The sequence below is a fragment of the Podarcis muralis genome, chromosome 11, assembly GCF_964188315.1.
Source record: "Podarcis muralis chromosome 11, rPodMur119.hap1.1, whole genome shotgun sequence".
In the NCBI taxonomy this organism is placed as follows: Eukaryota; Metazoa; Chordata; class Lepidosauria; order Squamata; family Lacertidae; genus Podarcis; species Podarcis muralis.
Window position 1 is genome coordinate 38,186,677 of NC_135665.1, and position 22,365 is coordinate 38,209,041.

At 43.6% G+C, this 22,365-nt stretch overlaps 1 protein-coding gene across 1 annotated transcript; it reads left to right on the forward strand.

The window, feature by feature from the left end:
* The first annotated feature begins 3,785 nt into the window (after positions 1–3,785).
* LOC114606590 (proteinase-activated receptor 1-like) lies at positions 3,786–16,584 on the forward strand. Its single transcript, XM_077936299.1, has 4 exons — positions 3,786–4,518; positions 5,649–5,929; positions 13,989–14,100; positions 15,262–16,584. The coding sequence occupies exons 1-4, from the start codon at positions 4,419–4,421 to the stop codon at positions 16,326–16,328; spliced, it is 1,560 nt and encodes a 519-aa protein (XP_077792425.1). The 5' UTR covers positions 3,786–4,418; the 3' UTR covers positions 16,329–16,584.
* The last annotated feature ends 5,781 nt before the right edge of the window (positions 16,585–22,365 follow it).

Sequence of the window (22,365 nt, forward strand, 5' to 3'; positions counted from 1 at the left end):
GCAAGTTTACCTAGGGTATTGGAGAAGATTTATGAATTTGGTCAAGTAGCAGAATTTAAGATGAATAAGAGTAAAATGAAAATGCTGGTGAAAAATATGACAGAGCATCATCCAAAAAGGTCTACAAAATATTACAGAGTTGACAATAGATAAAAAGTTAAGTATTTAGGAGTTTGGTTGATAGCAAATAATATTAATGTTTATAAGGATAATTATTTATCCACTTGAAAAGAAGTAAAGAGAAATCTGGAGGTTTGGGAAGGATGAATTTATCATTTTGGGTGAGGATATCTGTGGTAAAAATGAATGTATTGCCAAGAATGTTGTTTTTGTTTCAATCAGTACCCACGATCAGCAGGGCAGGATACTTCAAGGAATGGCAAAGAGATATTTCAAAATTTATCTGGCAGGGGAAGAAGCCAAGAATAAAGCATAAATTATTAATAGATTCTAAAGATAGAGACAGCTTTTCCCTGCCAGATTAAAGGTTATATTATGAGGTGTCCTGTCTTTGCTGGCTCTGAGAATGGATAAGATTACAAAATACAGATATTTTAGATTTGGAGGGTCACGATGACAGATTTGGTTGACATGCGTATCTATGGTATGAAAAAGTACACAGAGGATTTCCGAACCATCTAGCGAAAAAGTCACTATATGTGGTATGGGAGAAATACAAAAAATTGTTAGAGCAGAAAACACCGTGGTGGTTATTAAAAGCTATTTTGTGGGAAATAATTGAATATGAGAAAGGGCTGGGCAACATATAAGGAAATAATAATAATAATAATAATAATAATAATAATAATAATAATAATAATTTATTTATACCCCACCCATCTGGGTGGCTTCCAACAAAATATTAAAATATTAAAATACAATAATTCATCAAATATTAAAAGCTTCCCTAAACAGGGCTGCCTTCAGATGTCTTCTAAAAGTCAGATAGTTTTTTATTTCTTTGATATCTGATGGGAGGGCATTCCACAGGGCGGGTGCCACTACTGGAAGGCCCTCTGCCTGGTTCCCTGTAACTTGACTTCTCACAGTGAGGGAACCTCCAGAAGGCCCTTGGCACTGGACCTCAGTGTCCAGGTAGAACAATGGGGGTGGAAAAGCTCCTTCAGGTATACCGGACCGAGGCTGCTCCGATGGGAAGGGAGGCATTGCGCTCTCGGCCCTCCTTCTCTACCTTCCATGCCTGACCCACCATGCACCGCTTCTCTACCACTACCACTACCGAAGAACCAACAACTCAGGGGCTACCCAGGCTCATGCTGTAGCATCAACGTCCCGAATGTGTTTTATTTATTTATTGCGTCCCTGGATTCATTGAAAAAAATCTGGTAACCTTATTTTAAATATCCCATTTAGTCCGCAAACATTGCTTTCCCATTTCTACTCTTCTCTCAGTGAATAGACCACACCATTTAGTAAGTTTAAATGCTTTACTTACAAAACTCCAAAGGTCAGATTCATGTGTTATTCCATGCAACAGCAAGAAAAACACAGGTAGAAATCTTGGGATACAAGATATAGTGAAATAGCACTAATGTCAGGAGCTGGCCGGCTGCCGGCTTGAGAAACAGCACGCAAGAAGTAATTTAACAAAAAAATTATTGCTTACAAGCAGTTAGCCTCTGACCGCTCTCTCCGAGCAACCATACATCACAATCAAATTGACCCTTCTGAAGAACCCTTCTGGCTCTTGCAGAATATCCTAAACCTCTGACCCTTACATTTCAGGGGTCGTCTTCTGTCTTGGACTTTCCCCATTCGTCTATCCCTGGGACTGATGGGGTCAGCTACCTCCCCTTCCAGAGAGGAACTGCACTCCCTCCCTTGTGCCGTGAGTGACTGTGATTCCTGAGAAAGCTGGCTTCCCTCCAGCCCGCCTCCCCTGAGCTGATAAGCTGCATTCCTGCCAGCTTCAGAGGGGGAAGTTGTCAGCCCACTGGTTCCAGCTGTCTGAGAAGTCTGCAAGTCTCTCTGTTCTTCTTCTGCTTGTCTGCCTGCCTTCTATCTCAGGCTGTACTTCTTGGCTTTGGGCTGGTGTGTTCATGACATCTAAACATATGGTCTGAGCTTGTAGCAAGTGAGTTCAAGCACATCCTATTGCAGTGAGTTCACATGGTGAAAGAAAACAAATAAGGAGGCAGCTTAACTTCCTCCCAGGGGAGGGGCATAACCTGAGTCTAGGAATGCATTTCTGTAGTCTTAACCCCTTCATGCATTCATGAACTCCATGCTTGCTAGTTATATTTGACTGCAATTACCCACAAATGTCATCTCCAAATGTCACTTCCCCACAAATGTGAAGGAGTGGACTATGTCTACTTTTCTCTTTCTGAATGAACATCACCTACTGGAGCCTATTTTGTAGCCTCTGGCCCCATCCACCACTACACCAGAAAAAAAGAGTGTGTGACCTGTGGCTTGAAAAGGGTCCCCTATCCCTGATTTCAGCTAACATCATGGGCATAGCCAGAGGGGGGACAGCTCAAGTAAATAAATAAAGATACTTAACTAACTGACCCATCACGTCACAGATAGCATGGTTCTAACAAATGTCCTTTCCCCCCACCAGCAAAAATCCTGGCTACGCCACGGCTAACATTCATTCAGGTCTAAAGTGGATTAATAGTCAAGCACTTTATCCACTGAGAAAATATACCAGATTTACCAGACGTGACTTTATATTATGAAGCTTCGTGCTTGGTATGGTTAAAATATTGGCTGACTTTAGAAAACACTGACCTATTAGATCTAGAGGGCCATGACAACAGATACGGTTGGCATTCGTACCTATGGTACAACAAAGTAAAGGTACATAAAGGTTTTCTAAACCATGTGATTAGGAATTCTTTATATGAAGTATGGGATCGGAATAAAAACCTCCTGGAAAGAAAGACACCGTGGTGGATATCACCAATTGAGGTGTTGACAACAAAAAAAGTAAACATGGAAGGGGAAAGAGTAACATATAAGGATATTACTAGGAAAACAGACCGAGGGATAAAGCTTAAACCATATGACCAAATTGAAAAGATGTTAACAGGGTGGCTGCAATACCACCAGATCAGTGACTTATTAAAGGAAGATAAAAAGAGAAATGGGTTCGAAGATAAAAAATCGAAATTCCAAATCGAGTTAATAGACTGTAAAGATAAAATTTTATCAAGAATGTATAGTTTATTGCTAGAATGGTATACAAAAGACGAAGAAGTAAAGGAATCAATGATAAAATGGGCAATTGATATTGGGCATAACATTGAATTGGATGCGTGGAAAAGATTATGGAAGGAGGGTTTGAGATTTACAGGATGCATGGCTTTAAAGGAAAACTTGCTAAAAATGATGTATAGATGGCATTTGACGTCAGTAAAATTAGCTAAAATGTATAGGAAAAAAGAAAGTAAATGTTGGAAATGTAAAAAGGCAGATGGGGACTATTTCCATATGTGGTGGACCTGCGATAAGGTAAAAAAAAATTTGGGAATCAATTTATAATGAACTCAAAAAAATATTTAGATATACTTTCCCCAAAAGACCGGAAGCGTGTCTATTAGGCTTAATAGGAACAGAAATTAAAATAGAAGATCAAAATTTGTTCATGTATGCTACAGCTGCCGCGAGGACCCTTCTGGCCCAAAGATGGAAAGTACAAGATATACCAACGATTCAGGAGTGGCAGGCGAAGTTGACAGAATATGCAGAACTTGCCAGACTGTCAGGGAGGATCCGGGACCAGGGAGATCAAAGATACCAAAATAACTGGAATAAATTTATTGAATATTTAAAGAAGCATTGTACAGAGGTCAAGACACTAGCAGGATTGACATAATACCTCCAATGTATAATAGTACTAATATGAGAATGATGTGCGCGATGGAAAGAGGATAAATATACCAGTTGTGGGGAGGGAGGGGGGTCGCGACTCGGCAGAGTCAAAGGGAATGTATGGTGCTATAACAATTTGTTGGAAAAGAATATGTAAGGGAAACAAAATTCACTTGAAAAAGAAAAGAAAAGAAAATGGATAAATGGAAAACCACAACAATTGCTTCTACATCAATTACTTGCCTCATAGTGCGATTCCCAGAAATTATTTGCTTTTAGGAAGCATCTTTTAGAAAAGTAAAGAGAACAGAAGAGTTGCCTGAGAGTTTTCACATAGCGCTTTGGGAATTGGGCAGAAGAAAGAGATTAAAAAACCCCTCTGCTGCTTCTAGGATGAAGCAATGTAATGACAGTTGGGGTTGACTCTGCCCCTTCTGTTGGGGTATGGCAACATTCAAGCCCAAACTGGACAAGGAGATGACAGCTGGATTTAGATCTCAGTGAGGGTTCTGTATTCTGAGGCAAAATAAGCTGATTTTCAGGGAAATCCTTGCAATTTCTTCTAGGCAGAACCAAAGATGAGGTGCACCTCTGAGGCAGAAACAGGCGCTTCCCTCAAGATCCTCTTTTCTCTGCTCAGTATAGTCTCCACCATATTTAGCACGGCAAGTGCAAACAGTAAGTACAACCCAACATCCTTTCTCCACAATTTAATATTTAAGGCAATGTGCTTATATTGTGCAATTGTTTCAGGGAACATTCACTTTTTTCCAAATGATTGTGATATGGAGGAAGAACCAAGTTGAAGGGTTTTAAAAGAGGAGGGAGAATATCCTTGTAACATGGGGAGAAATCTGCTTTGCAGTGGTTATATCCAAATATTTTTAATAGTCAGTTTATCAGACACTTGCACATAAAAAATCTCCAAGTGACTTGCATCATTTAAAAAACAAAACAAAAATAATAAAATATAATGATTGGTTTCACTGAACTGAATTCCAGTTCATACCTCAGCTTAATCGGGGCTTCTGTTTTCAATTTGAATGGAATCTAGCTTGAGGGAATGAATTTAGTTTGAGGGAATGAGAGTATTTCTCATGAAGCAATGGGATACAGATGGATTGTAGCTTTGTAGCTAATATCCTGTGTATCTGGCTTCAAACACTGATGGTGAAAGAACACTGGAGCAGGAATAAACAGTAATGTGTACACAGCCTAAAAGCAGGAAAAGCCTAGTCAGAAGTCTAAGAAAGGGAATGCATGGCCCTCCATATGCTGTTCGGCTGTAAAGCATGAAAGGGTGATCCCCTATCCTCCAGATTACAGCAAAAGGTTCCTCAGCCCTTGTTTAAAGGTTATTATCTCACATTTTCATGTAAAACCATACACTGACATTTCTCATTTGGAATAGGGAAAGCCAGGGAGAAGGGATAGCAATGTAAATCTTGTCCACACCAGAAATTTTTAAAATACAGTGGTACCTCTGGTTACGAACTTAATTCTTTCTGGAGGTCCGTTCTTAACCTAAAACCATTTTTAACCACTTTAGCTAATGGGGCCTCCCACTGCCGCCGCACAATTTCTGTTCTCATCTTGGGGAAAGTTTTTAATCCAAGGTACTACTTCTGGGTTAGCGGAGTCTGTAACCCAAAGTGTTTGTAACCCAAGGTACCACTGTACCCTATTAAGTATAGCCAAATCTATAACTTCTTTTGAATTAATATTCTCATAAGTAAACCAGAGTTGGTGTATTGACTTCTGTAACATTGTTAATATGGCCATTTATATATCTGATTTACATATTGCAGATTCCACATCTACCATTCTTCGTTTTGCTTTCCCTGTATATTATAATCATGATGTAAATAACTCCAGTCAATCCACAAAGCATGCGAATACCACAGAAGATGGAGAAAAATACTTGACTGGTCCATGGATGACTCGCTTTGTTCCTTCACTCCACACTGCTGTGGTTATTTTCAGCCTTCCTTTAAACATTATGGCAGTTCTCATGTTTGTGGTCAAATTAAGGCTTAAGAAACCAGCTGTGGTGTACATGCTCAACCTGGCTTCTGCAGATGTCCTCTTCGTGAGTATGCTTCCTTTTAAAATCGCCTACAACTTTTCTGGAAACAACTGGATCTTTGGACCTGAAATGTGTCGATTTGTCACTGCCGCCTTCTACTGCAACATGTATTGCTCCGTCCTGCTGATGATGGTGATAAGCGTGGACCGTTTCCTGGCCGTGGTGTACCCAATGCAGTCCCTGTCCTGGCGCACAGCAAGACGGGCCTCGCTGGTCTGCTTTCTCATCTGGCTTCTGGCTATAGCTGGGGTGATACCTCTGCTTGTCAATGAGCAAACACAGAGATTATCCCGGTTAAATATTACAACCTGTCACGATACATCAGATATCTCTGTTATTATGGATATATTTCGGCATTACTATTCTGCATTATCTATTTTGTTCTTTTTTATACCGTTATTAATCTCTGTTACCTCTTATGTGTGCATTATAAGGAAACTTTCTTCGTCCAATGTTGCTGCAGAGCCTAGTAAAAGGAGACGTGCCATTCTCCTGTCTGTAGCTGTCTTGTCTTCTTTTATTATTTGTTTTGGTCCTACAAATGTCCTATTACTAGTGCACAGCTTGTATATCTCACCTGATCAACCCCTTGAAAGCCTCTATTTTGCCTACATCTTAGCAGTCTGCACTGGTACCATAAACTGCTGCATTGATCCCTTAATTTATTATTATGCTTCTTCAAAGTGTCAAAAGCAGGTGTGGGATCTCCTGTGCTATAATAAGCATTCTGCTTTTGCACAAAGCAGTCAGACAACAAGCAGCAATGCCACTAACCTTTTAAGTGGCCCGAATAATTTGTCTCAAGCATAGCATCTTACATTAAATATGTTTGCAGTACAGTAATACTCATTTGGAAACCTAGTTGCTGCATGCCACCTATTTTACAGCCTCTGTCTTTAGCGTCCATGCATTCTTTCTCTAGAATATTTATGCTTTTTCTTATATTCCAAGAAAAAGTTATCAGACTATGGTTTTTCTGCAGCTGCTGTTAAAATAATGTCTGTCTAGAGATGTGATTTGCTCCAATGGTGACTGTATAGAAATAAATATTATGTATTGTTGTCTAGTTATTTTCTCATTGCAATTTTCATAACATTAACAAATAATAACAAACAAATAAGAACTGTTGCCATTTTACATCTATATGAAGTAATTATGAGTTTGCGGGCATCAATATGCTGATGACAGTAAGGTCTCTTTTCCCATAACATCTGTGTTGGGGGAGGCTGGGCAGTCTCTGGACCCATGCTTGGATGTAGTGGCAAGATGGATAAGGAAGAACCAGTCTGAGTTGGATAGAATTAGGCTACAGTTTTACTGATTACAGAGCAACAGCTTTGATGAAGGCATCAGGCATGAATCCATGTGATCACCTAGCCCATTTGCTGCTTGATAAGCTTATCTTTTGACCATCAGTAGGCAAACTAAGCCCCGGGGGCCGGCTCTGGCCCAATCGCCTTCTAAATCCAGCCTGCAGACAGTCTGGGAATCAGTGTGTTTTTACATGCATCTCTGGGTTATTTGTGGGGCCTGCCTGATGCTTTTACATGAGTAGAATGTGTGCTTTTATTTAAAATGCATCTCTGGGTTATTTGTGGGGCATAGGAATTGGTTCATTTCCCCCCCCCCAAAATATAGTCCAGCCCCCCACAAGGTCTGAGGGACAGTGGTCCGGCCCCCTGATGAAAAAGTTTGCTGACCCCTGCTTTTGGCCATCACTGTTACTCACCCTGGCATGAACCGATATCCAATGAACCTCCCCTGGCCACCGGCAGGGGGTGCCATGGCCTGTCAGCCCACAAGCTGGACTTCTAGACAGAAATTGCTGCCTCCAAGATCCCTCAAGGGGATCCCCTACGAGCTGCCCCCTCCTCTACCCCTCCCTTTTAAGGAACTAGCTCAATGCCTCTTACCCAGGGCATTTTTTTTTTTTAGCAGGAATTCACTGGAACTCAGTTCTGGCACCTCTCAGGTAGGCACCATTGCTATAATAAGAGAACAAGGGAGGTGTTCATGGTGAGTTCTGGCACCTCTTTTTCTAGAAAAACAGCACTGCTCTTACACGACAACAGTTGTGACAATTTAAAAGTGTAGTGGAAACAAATCAACAGAAATTATTAAAAGGGTGCCTGGGTGGGGAGATCGGCTCTGGACTGGAATAAGGGGGTCCCTTTAAATACTTCCAGAGAGGACCAGACTCCCAGAACCTTCCATCTAGTCTGCTCTGGAAGTTCCTCAACCTCACCCACAGCTCCCAGGCCCTCAGCGCAGCTCCAAGTCTCTCTTTTTTTTTTTAATAAGATGTTTATTAAAGTTTTCAGTTTTATACAAACAAAGAGAAAAACGTAGAAAAGAAAAAGTATTAAAAACACATAAAATTCAGAACTTAATTTCAGTAACATATTTCCCTGACCTCCTCATACCTCCCCTTCTTGTTTTCTAGTTCAAATTATTTGTCCAGAAAATCCTTATCTCCTAGCATTACAGATAATTAACACCTTATTTTCTATCCACCGCAGCTCCAAGTCTCACCCAGCTCCAAAGAGCCTGACCCGACACAGAATCTTCCTGGTGCTTCCACTTCCTCCTTGCAACCGCCCCAGGCTACAACAACTGCCCCCAGTAAGCCAGAAATGGGAGGATTCTGGCAAGAACCTTTTGAAACAGGAATATGATTTCATTCTGTTTGCAAAGAACGTGTTGGTACATTCAGAGCAGGTGTCAGTAACCTTTTTCAGCCGTAGGTCAGTCCACCGTCCCTCAGACCACGTGGTGGGCCAGACTATATTGGGGGGGGGTGAACGAATTCCTATGCCTCACAAATAACCCAGAGGTGCATTTTAAATAAAAGGACACATTCTACTCATGTAAAAACACATCAATTCCTGGGCCATCCGTGGGCCGGATTTAGAAGGTGATTGGGCTGCATCCGGCCCCCGGGCCGTAGGTTCCCTACTCCTCATTCAGAGGGACCAAACTAGATGAGATGGCAGTGATGGTAGCTTTTCCAATAGAGAAGACAGAGCTTTGGTGTATTGCATAGCTTTTTGTCAGTCTCCATGACTAAATGTAGCCAAAGAACTTAGCAGTAATAAACATTCAGAGTTGCCTAATGTAAGCAGACCGCTGAATCCAGTTTTTGTTGTCTAAGAATCTGAATTACGCTTGGCTACATGTTTTTGTGTGTGTGTGTGTGTGTGTGTGTGTGCGCGCGCGCACGTGCAGACTATAGGTCTTAGCCAACAAAATTCTACTCAGCGCAGATCCACTGAAATTAATGGACCCAAGTTAGACTTATCCATTAATTTCAATGGATCTACTCTGCGTAGGATGAACATTGAGGGAGCAGATCTACAGAGGACTAAGCAGGGAGGAGCTGCTTTGCACTATCTTGGCCCAGTCTGTTCCCCCAGCCATCAAGAGTATCTGTGTTTTTGTCTGCCTGCATCAGTTCATTGGGAGACACCATATCATAAGGTAAAGGTAAAGGTACCCCTGCCCATACGGGCCAGTCTTGCCAGACTCTGGGGTTGTGCGCCCATCTCACTCAAGAGGCCAGGGGCCAGCGCTGTCCGGAGACACTTCCGGGTCACGTGGCCAGCGTGACATCGCTGCTCTGGCGAGCCAGAGCAGCACACACGGAAATGCCGTTTACCTTTCCGCTAGTAAGCAGTCCCTATTTATTTACTTGCACCCGGGGGTGCTTTCGAACTGCTAGGTTGGCAGGCGCTGGGACCGAGCCACGGGAGCGCACCCCGCTGCGGAGATTCGAACCGCCAACCTTTCAATCGGCAAGCCCTAGGCACTGAGACTTTTACCCGCAGCACCACCCGCATCCCACCTCATATCATACACCTGCACAATTGCAATAATACTAGTTGTTCAAAGTTATCATGCTTCCAAAATGCTCATAAATGCATGATGACATCACATAGTCACAACACACATGTATAGTTGTATTTATTGATTTGAGGTTTTCTTTTCCCCACAGGCCTCCCTAAACGCAATACATAAATTCAAAGATTTCTGTGCTTAAAATACTGCAGATTTGCTTGTTTCTTTTCATAAATTTTGTACTTCACCAGTAGGAAATGCTCAAGCAGTGATACTGATGTGGTGTCAGGGACTGGGCATCGGAGGAGGAATGGTGAACCTTCCCAAGAAGAGGAGGACAGTATAGATTTACAACAGTGGTTTGCAGAGGGTCACAGATCAGAGTTAGAAGAGGGGGAATGCTGGAAAATAATGGGAGAAGCAGAGCAGGAACTGCTGGCTGACACATTATCACTAGAGAGCATTCCAGACCCCCCTTCTCCCAAGACCCATCAAGCAATGGAAGTAGGAGAGCAGAGAGCTAAGAGGCAATTGGCCCTAAGCAGCCACCGTAAGGAGGGGGGTGCTGTTGACGATTGAGAAGACGGGGGGGATTACTCAGAGCAATGCCATTAGCCCAAGATGCAACGGTTCTGAGTCTCTCCGTTGAACATTGACTAAAATACATAGGTAAGAACTTATTGTCTATCTATTGCTGGCAGTCTGCCGTGAGAGGGTGGGATCAGATTCCCTGACATGTGGAATAGAATGTCCCTATATTCATCTGAGGAATGGTGGAGGGTATGCTAAAGGTGTGCTACATACAAGGCACTCTTAAGATTTCCTCCTGTGCAGGGCAATATTTGCCACAGAGGAATGTGTGAGGGTGTGTTGAAAATAGCCTACAGCACAAAGGTAACATTTACCATTGTTGATCCACCCACTTTTTAACCTTCCCCCTCTGGCCATGTGGCCCTCCGAAAAAGGGAGGAAAGCCCTTGGGTGGAAAAAAGGTTCCCTAACCCGGATTTCATCTAACATTCATTCAAGCCTAATGTTGATTAATGGTAAAGCACTTTATCCACTGAGAACGTATTTAGGATGGTGTCTTCACCTGGTGTCTATTACCAGATTTGTTTCACCGCACTGAGCTCCAGTTTCCATTTTCAAGCTGATGGAAGCTGGCTTGAGGGAAAGCACATCAAACAGGAGTACTTCTTGAGAAGCTGCAAGATGCAGATGGATTGTGGCTAATGTCATGTGTATTTGGTTTCAAATACCAGCAAGTATTGCTGGTAGACCCCATAGTCTAAATGTTACTTCGCACATTTTCAGGATCGGCGGAATAGCTGAAGTTTCTCAGTAGCAATAGGAAATATGTAAATTCCGTCTACACCAATAATTTTTAAAGCCCCAAATGTGTAATTCAATAATTTAATCTGAATTCATGGTCACATGAGTAAACTAGCGTGGTTGCATTGATGTTTGTAACATTAGCTATATATGTATTCATAGATTTGATTTACATATTGCTTCATCTTTCAGATTCATCCTTGGACATCCAGGGTCTTTCTTTTGCTAGTTTCCCTGCTATGGAAATAAATGCTAATGATAAAGAAATAATTACTATTGATACATTGAACAACTACAATCAATCCATAAAGCAAGTGGCTATCACAAAACAAGCTGAAAAATACTTGACTGGTCCATGGCTGACTCGCTTTGTTCCTTCAGTCCACACTGCTGTGGTTATTCTGAGCCTTCCTTTAAACATTACGGCAATCCTTATGTTTGATAGCCTCCTGCAGCCTGAAGCCCGGGGAGTGCAGCGCCAACTCCCGCTGCGCACCCTGGGCTTCAGGCTGCTATCCGCAAGCCTTCGGAGCCCGGCAGGAACTCCCGCCACGCTCAGAAGGCTTGCGAATAGCTGCCTGTTTTGGGGGCTCGGGCTTCCCCCGCCACCAGCCCCGCAAGCTCCGGGACCGAAGGCGAGGTTGCCGCTCCCGGACCCGTTCTGGGGGCTGGGGGCTAGGGAAGCTCGGGCTTCCCCCGTTCCAGCCCCGCGGCTAAAAACAAAGCCAAGACAGTGAGAGCGGTTCCATCCTGCTCACTGTCTTGGCTTCTGCCAAAGCCACGTGCAGCCTCTCCCGGCTGGAGAGGTTGCGCGCGGATAAAGAGGAAGCCAAGAAAGCCAGCGGGATGGATCCCGCTCACTGCCTTGGCTCCTTGCTCTTTGGGGCTGGGGGGGGAATAAATTTTTTTTTCTTTATTCCCCCCCTAAAAACTAGGTGCGCCCTATGGTCCGGTGCGCCCTATGGAGCGAAAAATACGGTATTTATTGCGTCCCCGGATTCATTGAAAAAAATCTGGTAACATTATTTTAAATATCCCATTCGGTTTGCAAACATCGTTTTCCCTTTCTACTCTTCTCTCAATGAATAGACCACACCATTTAGTAAGTTTGAATGCTTTACTTACAAAACTCCAAAAGTCAGATTCATGTGTTATTCCATGCAACAGCAAGAATACAAAAATACAGGTAGGAATCTTGGGATACAAAATATAGTGAAATAGCTCTAATGTCAGGATGTGCCCGGCTGCCGGCTTGAGAAACAGCACGAAAGAAGTAATTTAACAAAAGATTTATTGCTTACAAGCAATTAGCCTCCAACCGCTCTCTCCAAGAGAGAGAGATGTATAAACATATACATCACAATCAAATTGACCCTTCTGAAGAATCCTACCGGCTCCTGCAGAATATTCTGAACCTCTGACCCCTACGTTTCAGGGGTCGTCTTTTGTCTTGGACATTCCCCATTCGTCTATCCCTGGGACTGATGGGGTCAGCTACCTCCCCTTCCAGAGAGGAACTGCACTCCCTCCCTTGTGCCGTGAGTGACTGTGATTCCTGAGAAAGCTGGCTTCCCTCCAGCTCACCTCCCCTGAGTGATAAGCTGCATTCCTGCCAGCTTCAGAGGGGGGAGTTGTCAGCCCACTGGTTCCAGTTGTCTGAGAATAATAATAATAATAATAATAATAATAATAATAATAATAATAATAATAATTTATTATATATACCCCATCCATCTGGCTGGGCCTCCCCAGCCACTCTGGGCAGCTTCCAACAGAATATTAAAATACAATAACCTATTAAACATTAAAAGCTTCCCTAAACAGGGCTTCCTTCAGATGTCTTCAAAAGTCTGGTAGTTGTTTTTCTCTTTGACATCTGGTGGGAGGGCATTCCACAGGGTGGGTGCCACTACCGAGAAGGCCCTCTTCCTGGTTCCCTGTAACTTGGCTTCTCGCAGCGGGGGAACTGCGAGAAGGCCCTTGGCGCTGGTGCTCAGTGTCCGGGCAGAACGAAGTCTGCAAGTCTCTCTGTTCTTCTTCTGCCTGTCTGCCTGCCTTCTATCTCAGGCTGTACTTCTTGGCTTTGGGCTGGTGTGTTCATGACATCTAAACATATCGTCTGAGCTTGTAGCAAGTGAGTTCAAGCACATCCTACTGCAGTGAGTTCACATGGTGAAAGAGAACAAATAAGGAGGAAGCTTAACTTCCTCCCAGGGGAGGGGCATAACCTGAGTCTAGGAATGCATTTCTGTAGTCTTAACCCCTTCATGCATTCATGAACTCCATGCTTGCTAGTTATATTTGACTTAACTAACTGACCCATCATGTCACAGATAGCATGGTTCTAACAAACGTCCTTTCCCCCCACCAGCAAAAATCCTGGCCACGCCCACGGCTAACATTCATTCAGGTCTAAAGTGGATTAATAGTCAAGCACTTTATCCACTGAGAAAATATACAAGAAAATGAAAAATTATCTGTTAATGTTATTTAGGAGTCCTAAATCTTTTTTTTTCTTCCTGAAAATGGATAAATGGAAAACCACAACAATTGCTTCTATATCAATTACTTGCCTCATAATGTGATTCCTAGAAATTATTTGCTTTTAGGAAGCATCTTTTAGAAAAGTAAAGAGAACAGAAGAGTTGCCTGAGAGTTTTCATATAGCGCTTTGGGAATTGGGCAGAAGAGAGAGATTAAAAAACCCCTCTGCTGCTTCTAGGATGATGCAATGTGATGACAGTTGGGGTTGACTCTGCCCCTTCTGTTGAGGTATGGCAACATTCAAGCCCAAACTGGACAAGGAGATGACAGCTGGATTTAGATCTCAGTGAGGGTTCTGTATTCTGAGGCAAAATAAGCTGATTTTCAAGGAAATCCTTGCAATTTCTTCTAGGCAGAACCAAAGATGAGGTGCACCTCTGAGGCAGAAACAGGCGCTTCCCTCAAGATCCTCTTTTCTCTGCTCAGTATAGTCTCCACCATATTTAGCACGGCAAGTGCAAACAGTAAGTACAACCCAACATCCTTTCTCCACAATTTAATATTTAAGGCAATGTGTTTATATTGTGCAATTGTTTCAGGGAACATCCACTTTCTCTTCCTTTTCCAAATGATTGTGATATGGAGGAAGAACCAAGTTGAAGGGTTTTAAAAGAGGAGGGAGAATATCCTTGTAACATGGGGAGAAATCTGCTTTGCAGTGGTTATATCCAAATATTTTTAATATTCAGTTTATCAGACACTTGCACATAAAAAGTCTCCAAGTGACTTGCATCATTTAAAAAACAAAACAAAAATAATAAAATATAATGATTGGTTTCACTGAACTGTATTCCAGTTCATACCTCAGCTTAATCGGGGCTTCTGTTTTCAGTTTGAATGGAATCTAGTTTGAGGGAATGAATCTAGTTTGAGGGAATGAGAGTATTTCTCATGAAGCAATGGGATACAGATGGATTGTAGCTTTGTAGCTAACATCCTGCGTACCTGGCTTCAGACACTGATGGTGAAAGCACACTGGAGCAGGAATAAACAGTAATGTGTACACAGCCTAAAAGCAGGAAAAGCCTAGTCAGAAGTCTAAGAAAGGGAATGCATGGCCCTCCATATGCTGTTGGGCTGTAAAGCATTAAAGGGTGATCCCCTATCCTCCAGATTACAGCAGTATCTGGAGGGCCAAAGGTTCCTCAGCCTTTGTTTAAAGGTTATTATCTCACATTTTCATGTAAAAGCATACACTGAAGTTTCTCATTTGGAATAGGGATAGCAATGTAAATCTTGTCCACACCAGTAATTTTTAAAATACAGTGGTACCTCTGGTTACGAACTTAATTCTTTCTGGAGGTCCGTTCTTAACCTGAAACCGTTCTTAATTTGAGGTACAACTTTAGCTAATGGGGCCTCCCGCTGCAACCGCACGATTTCTGTTCTCATCCTGGGGAAAAGTTCTTAACCCGAGGCACTGCTTCTGGGTTAGCGGAGTCTGTAACCCGAAGTGTTTGTAACCCGAGTTGTTTGTAACCCAAGGTACCACTGTACCCTATTAAGTATAGTCAAACCTATAACTTCATTTGAATTAATATTCTCATAAGTAAACCAGAGTTGGTGTATTGACTTCTGTAACATTGTTAATATGGCCATTTATATATCTGATTTACATATTTCAGATTCCACATTTCCCCTTCCTGCTTATGGTTTCCCTGTATATAAAAATCATGTAAACAACTCCAGTCAAACCACAGAAGATGGTGAAAAATACTTGACTGGTCCATGGATGACTCGCTTTGTTCCTTCACTCCACACTGCTGTGGTTATCTTCAGCCTTCCTTTAAACATTATGGCAGTTCTCATGTTTGTGGTCAAATTAAGGCTTAAGAAACCAGCTGTGGTGTACATGCTCAACCTGGCTTCTGCCGATGTCCTCTTCGTGAGTGTGCTTCCTTTTAAAATCGCCTACAACTTTTCTGGAAACAACTGGATCTTTGGACCTGAAATGTGTCGATTTGTCGCTGCTGCCTTCTACTGCAACATGTACTGCTCCGTCCTGCTGATGATGGTGATAAGCGTGGACCGTTTCCTGGCCGTGGTGTACCCAATGCAGTCCCTGTCCTGGCGCACAGCAAGACGGGCCTCGCTGGTCTGCTTTCTCATCTGGCTTCTGGCTATAGCTGGGGTGGTACCTCTGCTTGTCAGTGAGCAAACACAGAGATTATCCCGGTTAAATATTACGACCTGTCATGATACATTAGATATATTTGCTATTATGAAGATATTTCGGCATTACTATTCTGCATTATCTATTTTGTTCTTTTTTATACCGTTATTAATCTCTGTTACCTCTTATGTGTGCATTATAAGGAAACTTTCTTCGTCCAATGTTGCTGCAGAGCCTAGTAAAAGGAGACGTGCCATTCTCCTGTCTGTAGCTGTCTTGTCTTCTTTTATTATCTGTTTTGGTCCTACAAATGTCCTATTATTAGTGCACAGCTTGCGCATCTCACCTGATCAACCGCTTGAAAGCCTGTATTTTGCCTACATCTTAGCAGTCTGCACTGGTACCATAAACTGCTGCATTGATCCCTTAATTTATTATTATGCTTCTTCAAAGTGTCAAAAGCAGGTGTGGGATCTCCTGTGCTATAAGAAGCATTCTGCTCTTGCACAGAGCAGTCAGACAACAAGCAGCAATGCCACTAACCTTTTAAGCGGCCCAAATAATTTGTCTCAAGCATAGCATCTTACACTAAATATGTTTGCAGTACAGTAATACTCATTTGGAAACCTAGTTGTTGCATGCTACCTATATTACAGCCTCTGTCTTTAACGTCCACACATTCTTTCTCTAGAATATTTGTGCTTTTTCTTATATTCCAAGAATAAGGTGTCAGACCATGGTTTTTCTGCGGCTGCTGTTAAAATAATGTCTGTCTAGAGTTGTGATTTGCTCCAATCGTGACTGTATAGAAATAAATACTATATATTGTTGTCCAGTTATTTTCTCATTATAATTTTCATAACATTAACAAATAATAAATGAACTGTTGCCATCTTACATCTATATGAAGTAATTATGAGTTTGCGGGCATCAATATGCTGATGACACTAAGGTCTCTTTTTCCATAACATCTGTGTTGGGGGAGGCTGGGCAGTCTCTGGACCCGTGCTTGGATGTAGTGGCGAGATGGATAAGGAGAAACCAGTCTGAGTTGGATAGAATTAGGCTACAGTTTTACTGATTACAGAGCAACAGGTTTGATGAAGGCATCAGGCATGAATCCATGTGATCACCTAGCCCATTTGCTGCTTGATAAGCTTATCTTTTGACCATCGGTAGGCAAACTAAGGCCCGGGGGCCAGATCCGGCCCAATCGCCTTCTAAATCCGGCCTGCGGACAGTCTGGGATTCAGAGCGTTTTTACATGCATCTCTGGGTTATTTGTGGGGCATAGGAATTCGTTCATTTCCCCCCAAAAAAATATAGTCTGGCCCCCCACAAGGTCTGAGGGACAGTGGACCGGCCCCCTGATGAAAAAGTTTGCTGACCCCTGCTTTTGGCCATCACAGTTACTCACCCTGACATGAACCGCTATCCAATGAACTTCCCCTGGCCACTGTCAGGGGGTGCCATGGCCTGTCAGCCCACAAGCTGGACTTCTGAACAGAAATTGCTGCCTCCAAGATCCCTCAAGGGGATCCCCTACGAGCTGCCCCCTCCTCTACCCCTCCCTTTTAAGGAACTAGCTCAATGCCTCTTACCCAGGGCATTTATTTTTTTTAGCAGGAATTCACTGGAACTCAGTTCTGGCACCTCTCAGGTAGGCACCATTGCTATAATAAGAGAACAAGGGAGGTGTTCATGGTGAGTTCTGGCACCTTTTTCTAGAAAAACAGCACTGCTCTTACACGACAACAGTTGTGACAATTAAAAAGTGTAGTGGAAACAAATCAACAGAAATTATTAAAAGGGTGCCTGGGTGGGGAGATCGGCTCTGAACTGTAAGTGAGGAGCAGCAGCGGGGGAGGGGGTCCTTTAAATACTTCCAGAGAGGACCAGACTCCCAGAACCTTCCATCTAGTCTGCTCTGGAAGTTCCTCAACCTCACCCACAGCTCCCAGCCCCTCACCGCAGCTCCATGTCTCACCCAGCTCCAAAGAGCCTGACCCAACACAGAATCTTCCTGGTGCTTCCACTTCCTCCTTGCAACTGCCCCAGGCTGCAACAACTGCCCCCAATAAGCCAGGAATGGGAGGATTCTAGCAAGAACCTTTTGAAACAGGAATATGATTTCATTCTGTTTGCAAAGAACATGTTGGTACATTCAGAGCAGGTGTCAGCAACCTTTTTCAGCCCTAGGCCGGTCCACCGTCCCTCAGACCATGTGGTGGGCCAGACTATATTGGGGGGTGGGGGGGTGAATGAATTCCTATGCCCCACAAATAACACAAAGATACATTTTAAATAAAAGGACACATTCTACTCCTGTAAAAACACATCGATTCCCGGGCCGTCCGTGGGCCGGATTGAGGTGGTGATTGGGCCGCATCCGGCCCCCGGGTCTTATGTCCCTTACCCCTGATTCAGAGGGACCAAACTAGATGAGATGGCAGTGATGGTAGCTTTTCCAATAGAGAAGACAGAGCTTTGGTGTATTGCATAGCTTTTTGTCAATCTCCATGACTAAATGTAGCCAAACAACTTGGCAGTAATAAACATTCAGAGTTGCCTAATGTAAGCAGACCGCTGAATCCAGTTTTTGTTGTCTAAGAATCTGAATTACGCTTGGCCACATGTTTTTGTGTGTGTGTGTGTGTGTGTGTGTGTGTGTGTGTGCGCGCGCGCACGTGCAGACTATAGGTCTTAGCCAACAAAATTCTACTCAGCGCAGATCCACTGAAATTAATGGACCCAAGTTAGACTTATCCATTAATTTCAATGGGTCTACTCTGCGTAGGCTGAACATTGGGGGAGCAGATCTACAGAGGACTAAGCAGGGAGGAGCTGCTTTGCACTATCTTGGCCCGGTCTGTTCCCCAAGCCATCGAGAGTATCTGTGTTTTTGTCTGCCTGCATCAGTTCATTGGGAGACGCCATATCATAAGGTAAAGGTAAAGGTACCCCTGCCCGTACGGGCCAGTCTTGCCAGACTCTGGGGTTGTGCGCCCATCTCACTCAAGAGGCCGGGGGCCAGCGCTGTCCGGAGACACTTCCGGGTCACGTGGCCAGCGTGACATCGCTGCTCTGGCGAGCCAGCACAGCACACGGAAACGCCGTTTACCTTCCCGCTAGAAAGCGGTCCCTATTTATCTACTTGCACCCAGGAGTGCTTTTGAACTGCTAGGTTGGCAGGCGCTGGGACCGAACAATGGGAGCGCACCCCGCTGCAGAGATTCGAACCGCCGACCTTTCGATCAGCAAGCCCTAGGCACTGAGGCTTTTACCACAGCGCCACCCGCGTCCCACACCATATCATACACCTGCACAATTGCAATAATACTAGTTGTTCAAAGTTATCATGCTTCCAAAATGCTCATAAATGCATGATGACATCACATAGTCACAAGACACATGTATAGTTGTATTTATTGATTTGGGGTTTTCTTTTCCCCACAGGCCTCCCTAAACGCAATACATAAATTCAAAGATTTCTGTGCTTAAAATACTGCAGATTTGCTTGTTTCTTTTCATAAATTTTGTACTTCACCAGTAGGAAATGCTCAAGCAGTGATACTGATGTGGTGTCAGGGACTGGGCATCGGAGGAGGAATGGTGAACCTTCCCAAGAAGAGGAGGGCAGTATAGATTTACAACAGTGGTTTGCAGAGGGTCACAGATCAGAGTTAGAAGAGGGGGAATGCTGGAAAATAATGGGAGAAGCAGAGCAGGAACTGCTGGCTGACACATTATTACTAGAGAGCATTCCAGACCCCCCTTCTCCCAAGACCCAGCGAGCAATGGAAATAGGAGAGCAGAGAGCTAAGAGGCAATTGGCCCTAAGCAGCCACCGTAAGGAGGGGGTTGCTGTTGACGATTGAGAAGGCGGGGGGTGGATTACTCAGAGCAATGCCATTAACCCAAGATGCAACGGTTCTGAGTCTCTCCGTTGAACATTGACTAAAATACATCGGTAAGAACTTATTGTCTATCTATTGCTGGCAGTCTGCCGTGAGAGGGAGGGATCAGATTCCCTGACATGTGCAATAGAATGTCCCTATATTCATCTGAGGAATGGTGGAGGGTATGCTAAAGGTGTGCTACATAAAAGGTACTCTTAAGATTTTCCCCTGAGCAGGGCAATATTTGCCACAGAGGAATGTGTGAATGTGTGTTGAAAATAGCCTACAGCACAAAGGTAACATTTACCATTGTTGATCCACCCACTTTTTAACCTCTCCCCCTCTGGCCATGTGGCCCTCCGAAAAAGGGAGGAAAGCCCTTGGGTGGAAAAAAGGTTCCCTAACCCAGATTTCATCTAACATTCATTCAAGCCTAATGTTGATTAATGGTAAAGCACTTTATCCACTGAGAACGTATTTAGGATGGTGTCTTCACCTGGTGTCTATTACCAGATTTGTTTCACCGCACTGAGCTCCAGTTTCCATTTTCAAGCTGATGGAAGCTGGCTTGAGGGAAAGCACATCAAACAGGAATACTTCTTGAGAACCTGCAAGATGCAGATGGATTGTGGTTAATGTCATGTGTATTTGGTTTCAAATACCAGCAAGTATTGCTGGTAGACCCCATAGTCTAAATGTTACTTCGCACATTTTCAGGATCGGCGGAATAGCTGAAGTTTCTCAGTAGCAATAGGAAATATGTAAATTCCGTCTACACCAATAATTTTTAAAGCCCCAAATGTGTAATTCAATAATTTAATCTGAATTCATAGTCACATGAGTAAACTAGCGTGGTTGCATTGATGTTTGTAACATTAGCTATATATGTATTCATAGATTTGATTTACATATTGCTTCATCTTTCAGATTCATCCTTGGACATCCAGGGTCTTTCTTTTGCTAGTTTCCCTGCTATGGAAATAAATGCTAATGATAAAGAAATAATTACAAAATATACATTGAACAACTACAATCAATCCATAAAGCAAGTGGCTATCACAAAACAAGCTGAAAAATACTTGACTGGTCCATGGCTGACTCGCTTTGTTCCTTCAGTCCACACTGCTGTGGTTATTCTGAGCCTTCCTTTAAACATTACGGCAATCCTTATGTTTGATAGCTTCCTGCTGCGCACCCCGGGCTTCAGGCTGCTATCCGCAAGCCTTCGGAGCCCGGCAGGAACTCCCGCCACGCTCAGAAGGCTTGTGGATAGCTGCCTGTTTTGGGGGCTCGGGCTTCCCCCGCCTCCAGCCCCGCAAGCTCCGGGACCGAAGGCGAGGTTGCCGCTCCGGGACCTGTTCTGGGGGCTGGGGAAGCTTGGGCTTCCCCTGTCCCAGCCCCGCAGCTAAAAACGAAGCCAAGCCAAGGCATTGAGCGGGATCCATCCCGCTCGCTGTCTTGGCTTCTGCCAAAGCCACGTGCAGCCTCTCCCGGCTGGAGAGGTTGCGCACAGCTAAAGAGGAAGCCAAGAAAGCCAGCGGGATGGATCCCGCTCAATGCCTTGGCTCCTTGCTCTTTGGGGCTGGGGGGGAAATATTTTTTTTTTCTTTATTTCCCCCCTAAAAACTAGGTGCGCCCTATGGTCCGGTACCCTATGGAGCAAAAAATACGGTATTTATTGCGTCCCCGGATTCATTGAAAAAAATCTGGCAACATTATTTTAAATATCCCATTCGGTTTGCAAACATCGCTTTTCTCTTTCTACTCTTCTCTCAATGAATAGACCACACCTTTTAGTAAGTTTGAATGCTTTACTTACAAAACTCCAAAAGTCAGATTCATGTGTTATTCCATGCAACAGCAAGAATACAAAAATACAGGTAGAAATCTTGGGATACAAAATATAGTGAAATAGCTCTAATGTCAGGATCTGCCCAGCTGCCGGCTTGAGAAGCAGCACACAAGAAGTAATTTAATAAAAGATTTATTGCTTACAAGCAATTAGCCTCCAACCGCTCTCTCCAAGAGAGAGAGATGTATGGTTATACATCACAATCAAATTGACCCTTCTGAAGAATCCTACCGGCTCCTGCAGAATATTCTGAACCTCTGACCCCTACGTTTCAGGGGTCGTCTTTTGTCTTGGACTTTCCCCATTCGTCTATCCCTGGGACTGATGGGGTCAGCTACCTCCCCTTCCAGAGAGGAACTGCACTCCCTCCCTTGTGCCATGAGTGACTGTGATTCCTGAGAAAGCTGGCTTCCCTCCAGCTCACCTCCCCTGAGTGATAAGCTGCATTCCTGCCAGCTTCAGAGGGGGAAGTTGTCAGCCCACTGGTTCCAGTTGTCTGAGAATAATAATAATAATAATAATAATAATAATAATAATAATAATAATAATAATAATTTATTATATATACCCCATCCATACAATAACCTATTAAACATTAAAAGCTTCCCTAAACAGGGCTGCCTTCAGATGTCTTCAAAAGTCTGGTAGTTGTTTTTCTCTTTGACATCTGGTGGGAGGGCATTCCACAGGGTGGGTGCCACTACCGAGAAGGCCCTCTTGCTGGTTCCCTGTAACTTGGCTTCTCGCAGCGGGGGAACTGCCAGAAGGCCCTTGGCGCTGGACCTCAGTGTCCAGGCAGAACGAAGTCTGCAAGTCTCTCTGTTCTTCTTCTGCCTGTCTGCCTGCCTTCTATCTCAGGCTGTAC